Consider the following 6721-nt stretch of genomic DNA (forward strand, 5'->3'; position numbering starts at 1 on the left):
TAGAATCTCACCCTTGTGTCTTTTGATATCAACACTCGTTGATACATTTGCTATCAAAAGACAATCGGGTGAGATTCTCTATTTAACGAATATAGTTTGGAAACACATATATCTCGAAATACTCCCCACAACAGAACTGGGGCGGAAGTATACATAAGTATTTCAGGAAAGGTTATTTCGAACGCTAGATCTATATATCTCATAATGCACGTCAGTTGACCATTCATGACCCAATACTCTTGGCATTACTTCACGGGTCTGTCCTTAAAAGTCAAGACCAGGATGGGATCGTAATGACGTCATTGTCGTCTGCTTCCGCACGAGCTGAACACGTGGCAAGCGTTCATTGGTCGACTGCACAGTGATCTGCTTGACGTTGGACTTGACGTTTGTCTTGTGTCCTGATTCGTCGAGGGTGAAATTAGAAGAGGTTCGAGCCTTGGTTATACCTTTCCACAACGCCAGGGACACCAACGTCACACACACCGGAACAGCTACTGCAGCACCAATGAGAATATTCATCACGGTGGCCGACTCGAGAGTGTCAATTAATGGGATGGTCGTAGCTCCAACAATGGCGGTCGTCGATGCAGAATCAGAAGTGGCCGATGATCCAAACGAAGTAGTGACGATGACGTTAGAAGCCGACGTTGGTGACGCTCCAGTCCACGTGTCAGTTGGCAGGGTTTGAAGGGACGATGTGGGCAGAATCTGAAGCGATTCTTCTAAAGTCTGTGTCTGATGTACAGACGCTGACCGTAAAGCAGAGTCCGATGACAGCGTTGCGCTTGACGACGTTGACACGATTTCCGTTTCATGTGGTATATCTGTTTCAATAGACGCCGTCAAAAGTGAAATGTCATTGTTTGACGCCGCCGTGGAGAAAATCGGTTGAAAATAATATGATAACGAATCTGTTGCTATGACCGAAGTCGACGTCTTGAGAAGTATGGATGAATCGTACTGTGATGTTGCAAGTAATGTACCCATACTGTTGTCAGGCTCCTCATCTTCATCATCCCAAACAGGGAGATCACATGATGTCAAATTGGCATCTTCTTCAAATTTGGTATACACTCTCAGACCAGCAGGGTGAGCGTAGGACCAAGTGTCGGATACACCTACACCGTTGCCGTAGACGTATACGCCCAAACGTTCAGTGCAGTTGGTGTGTCTCACGGATACGAAGGCACCGGTGAACAGGATTGTCGTGTAGGAGAAATCCGTCCCTGGAACAGATGTCCAGTCAACTCGAGCACGCGGAGGCGGGTTGACAACGACCCCTGCTATAGATGTTGTTGCTGCTATGATTGTGATGTAGCTGGTTGACGTTCCTGAGGGTGGCGAGATGGTGTAGATTGTTGTCCAGTGAGATGTTCCCAGGACAAAGTGAGAGGGTTGTTCTTCTCCTGCAAATAAGAATTTGATTCAAGACTACGACAATGATGTTGTACATGGTCGTGAGGTCGCGTCAAAGATTATTGCACTTATTACATATATAGAAACGTGAGCGCGCGCGTATGTGTGTGTGACTGCTTGTACTAGTCCGGACTGATGCCGGTTATATTGTAATATCCCACGTTAACATGAATACCCCACTCAGACACAGTATACTGACTCCGGGCCGACCAGTCGTTGTTTTTACAACAATTACCATCGTTTAACGTCTCTTGGGATGGCGCAGCCGGAGATCGAACCCCTGACCTTCCGCTCTCCGGGTGAACGCTATACCACTAGACCACGGAGGCAGTCCTGAAGTTGTACAAAGATATGGTGTCTGTTTTGTTTGACCAACGCCACATCCGGCAATTATACAGCTATATGACGACAGCCAGTAAATAATCGAGTCTGGACCAGACAAACCACTGATCGATATCACGAGCGAAGCTCCACGCTGCTAACCACGTCACCGAGCCTGAACACCCGATCAATTAAGTTCCCTAACCACGAATCTGAAAACGTCAAATGTGACGCCACTTTGAGACCCATCAATTAATACTCATGGACGGCTTTATGCTTGAGACAAAATATTTTTTCAGTCAGTGCTTCAAAAGATGAGCCAAACAAATATTTGTTTACCCTTAACATGTTCTATTTCATAGTATCAAGCATGTGCAGCAAACATTTTGTTTTGTTTCGTAAATCATGAGAACAAATGATAATTTCCAACAATATCGGGAACAGATTCTACCCCTACACCCTGATTAGATTTCAAGGCTCGAAGGTTTCACCAAAGTGGCAGAAGTCTTAGTTTGTTTGTTTGTTGTTTAACGCCGCACAATATTCCACCTCTGTGACGGCGGTCTGTAAATAATCGAGTCTGGACCAGACAATCTAGTGATTGGCATGATGCACATCGATCCACGCAATTGGGATACGATGATATGCATCAACCAAGTCAGCGAGCCTGACCACCCGATCCCGTTAGTCGCCTCTTACGACAAGCATGGGTTGCTGAAGACCTACTTTACCCACGGATCTTCAAACGTCTAATCAGTCCCAACCACTATTTACGACTCAAAATTGGAGAGGTGAGGTGAAATTGGGGTTAACGTTGCGTCCAAGATTGTTGCACTTATATAGCGACGTGCATGCACGTGTGTGTGTGTGTGTGTGTGTGTGTGTGTGTGTGTATTAGTCCGGACTGATGCCGATTTATAGTGCTAGCCCACTGAGATACCATGCCGCAGTTGAACATGAATACCCCACTCAGACACAGTATACTGACTCCGAGCCGACCAGTCCTTGCTTTAGCCCCTTAATGCCGAGCGCCAGACAGGGTAACAACAAGTACCATCTTTTAACGTCTTTTGGTATGGCGCGGCCGGAGATTGAACCACGGACCTTCCGCTCTCCGGGCGGACGCTCTACCACTAGACCACGGAGGCGGTCTCAAAATTGGAGACTATACTGCTATATCCCATGGACTGGACTGCTACACCTACCGCAGTGGTGGGTCACATACACAGGCTGGGAAGACTGGATGTAGACAGGCTCCCCGTCTGTGTTGTTCACGGTGATCAGCTCCCGCTCTGCTAGCATGTACGTGTTGTGAGGGGAACCGTTGATGATGACAGTGGCTCCCAATAAACTGGCTGAAACACAATCTCATTAAAATCAGACCTTAGTTCTCGCTACCGCCAAACAAAGCTGTAGCGAGAACTAAGATCTGATTTTAATGATGTTGGCTGAAATATGCAGAGTGTTTCAAATTTTAACGCGTCATGACAAATCATTGAAACATCGTTGGTCAGGGCCCCGTTGGTCTAAAAATCTCGCCTTCAGGAAGATTACTGTAGGGAACATTGGAATCATTGTCATGCCGGACAAGCCGAAAGTGACACAACCTCCCACGAAGTGGATGTCACAGCTTAAAGTAGAGACGTATCGGAGCAAAAGATCTGATTTTAATGACATTTAAAAAAAAGACATAAGGATCCCAATGACAAAAACCTCACTCACTCAAAAACTCTTGTATCAACTCACTAAATTGACATCAGTCAACCCAGGGTAGTTAGCACGACCATCTAGAATCATACCCCGGACCCAAGAGGATGGATTGAATATTATCTTGTTATATATAAGCTGTGCCTTAGATCAACCAATCAACTGGAGAAATGGTTTCGCTTAAATAGTGTTGACGAATTTTCCACCCTTTTCCGATGATCCTCAGATTTGAACAAACATTCAAATAAATCAACATTCAACGTATCATGGCCTTACCCAATATTTCATACTGATCATCGACGCACGTCGAATTACTGCCCAGCGGTACCCCGACAAAGCTTGTATCCCATCCGTCGAACGGAAGAAGCATTTCCGTCTCCCTGGATGTGGAATTCTGGTTGGAAATTATGTCACTTTGGCCTGTCAGAAAAACAACGACTGGCTGAGACGCAATTACGATTATCCCCGCTGTAGCGCCTGTACTGTATAACCGGACAGTTGTGTAAGGCTCGACCGCAGCAGATACTATCGTATCCGGCCCGTAGGTTATTCCATTATAGTCCACTGTGCCACTGGAGGAGGGAAGCGCCACCGCGAATGTTGTCGTCTCGTTTGTCGAGGAAGTAACCCCTGCAATAGTGTACATGGGGTGGGTGCAGATGATGAAGCTTGTTCAAATACTTTATTGTTTCTAACTATCCCCGCCATAGGTTTTTATATTTTCAAACACTGTTCTCAAACAAAATAATTCTAATCAAATTTCGATTTTGTACCTGATTCCGACTTTTTTCATCTCGAGCAGCAGGGGCGACAATCATCCTTGTATTTCCAGTGTACTGTACCTCCATTAAATGGCGATAGATATCCTGTATTCATCTTGATACCATACCTTCGTTTGGACCCCTATTCGAATAACACGATTCTAAAATAGCCATCCAATCAAACAACACTCAGGAGCGAAGAAATTCTGTCTTAAGTCAGTTTTGTTTGTTGGGATACGATGACATGCATCAACCAAGTCAGCGAGCCTGACCACCCGATCCCATTAGTCGCCTCTTACGACAAGCATAGTCGCCTTTTACGGTAAGCATGGGTCGCTGAAGACGTATTCTACCCCGGATCTTCACGGGTCCACGCAACTGGAATACGATGACATTTATTAGTCAAGTCAGCGAGCCTGACCACCCGATCCCATTAGTCGCCTCTACGACAAGTATAGTCGCCTCTTACGGTAAGCATTGGTCGCTGAAGACCTATTCTACCCCGGATCTTCACGGGTCCACCCAATTGGGATACGATAACATGCATCTACCAAGTCAGCGAGCCTGGCCACCTGATCCCATGAGTCGCCTCTTATGACAAGCATAGTCGCCTTTTACGGTAAGCATGGGTCGTGAAGACCTATTCTACCCCAGACGTAGGTATCACAATTGTGTGGATGGATGGTCATGATGGCAATCACTGGAGTGTCTGGTCCAGATTCGATTATTTGCAGACCGTCGTCATATAGCTGGAATATTGCTGAGTGCGGCGTTAAACAACGAACAAACGAAACTGTCCATTCTGAATGCTCATTTTAGCAACTCTACTGATGGACACGAATAAGGGAACAATTAAGCATACAGGGAAATAAGCTTTACTGATAAAAGATTTGAAGCACCGCGCATACAAATTCACATGTCAAATCAATTCAATTGTTGAGATGTGTTTGTGTGCATTGTTTCCAACGCGTATTTTTACTTTGTCTAAAATACACATTTCCATCAGTATATAGCTTGCAAAATTATAGAGAAATTATGTTTCAAGTATAACATGGTTTAAGTCAGAGAAGTTATTCAAATCTGTTGATTCTGGAAGTAAAGTCATGTTGCACCGTCGGGCACGTTAATTCTACTCCCTAAATCACCGAAATTGTTATGCTTTAACAATTCATTACAGAAATAAAAATAAAAAAACAATAATTATCTCTCCTTGCCCAGGCAATTAATTAGATAAAAGTCAACGTGTAAAGATGTAGATAAAAGTACCTATAGTGAGATTGTTCCTCTCCGGCATATAGTAGATTGTACTCAGTGCCTTGACTGGGAACAGAAGAATGCATTCGGTGCGCGCAGCCGGTCCTTCAAATAGGGCGGTAAGAGTTACCTCCCCTGTACTTGTCACTTCAACAAAACCGTCACTTGAACTTGTCGAATTTGTTTTGGGCAAGACAACTGTTGAAGGTGTTCTGAACACAACAGTGTCCTACAAAAAGAGAAAAAAAAAACTTTTTTCCGCGTTCTAACATTTCACTAGAGATGTGTCGTGAAGAACTGACCGGTCACTTTCAATAATTATTGAAACAGTGAAGTTTAATATAGTTTGATATATGGAATAACATTAAGAACGAAACACTAGGATGCAGTATTTTGTTCACATGCTCTTAATCATATTTCGTCCTAACAGTCATGTCGCTTCACTTTCGATCTGATTTTAATCTAAATTATTGTTTGTTTGTTTTTCTTGTTTGTTGTTGACGACGCAGTCGGTAATATACCCGCTAACTGGAGATAGTATAACCTGTATTATTTCTCCATGGACGCTGATGTTGACGTTGACCAATGTTGACGAAGTTGTCGTGAGTGTCAACGTTGTGTTCACGGCGTCGTCGAACACCTCCATGTTGGGGAACACGAACCGCGTCCCTGCGCTCCCCACATAACCGCCTACAGAATAATGCATTTTGAAACAAAATTAGTTAGGATTATTGTGTTTCTGTATTGCAAAGAAAAATATCATCTGTTCGTAAAAATTTGTGTCCCTTGTCAGGATCCGCTTGCTGCTTGGTTCGAACGAAAACTGGACCTGAACGGGAACTGAATCTATTTCAAATTCAGTGTACACCTCTAGACAGTAACTTCTTTAATAGTTCCTCTTAAAGTATAGTAAAGAAGTTGTTATCCATAAATTGTGTCTACTTCGTCATCCGTCAACTTCTAAGAAATTCAAACAATTCATTTCAAATTCATCACAGACATCCATTGGTTTTAATAATAAACCATTTGAGAAAAACCGATATTCCATATTCTTACATATAAATCTAAGACTAAGGCCCTACTCACCATCTAACTGTAGAACACTGGCTAGTAACAGAATGGAAAATACCAACCGCCTCATGTCGCTATGCTAACTGATACATACCTATTTCATATTCTGTGTTTTGTCAGTGGTCATGTCGTTATACATGTTATTATTTGCCAGATTTTTAACATTCCGCGACGTTAACACTCAAACA

At 43.7% G+C, this 6721-nt stretch overlaps 1 protein-coding gene across 1 annotated transcript; it reads right to left on the reverse strand.

Moving 5' to 3' along the window:
- Nucleotides 1–264: 264 nt before the first annotated feature.
- On the reverse strand, nucleotides 265–6108 carry LOC139477717 (uncharacterized). The gene is made up of 4 exons (XM_071260113.1): nucleotides 6007–6108; nucleotides 5475–5691; nucleotides 2946–3095; nucleotides 265–1409 (listed from the first exon to the last, which is right to left on the reverse strand). The coding sequence occupies exons 1-4, from the start codon at nucleotides 6106–6108 to the stop codon at nucleotides 265–267; spliced, it is 1614 nt and encodes a 537-aa protein (XP_071116214.1).
- Nucleotides 6109–6721: the final 613 nt, after the last annotated feature.

The sequence above is a fragment of the Haliotis cracherodii genome, unplaced genomic scaffold (assembly GCF_022045235.1).
Source record: "Haliotis cracherodii isolate W230 unplaced genomic scaffold, xgHalCrac1.p SCAF_35, whole genome shotgun sequence".
Lineage (NCBI taxonomy): Eukaryota > Metazoa > Mollusca > Gastropoda > Lepetellida > Haliotidae > Haliotis > Haliotis cracherodii.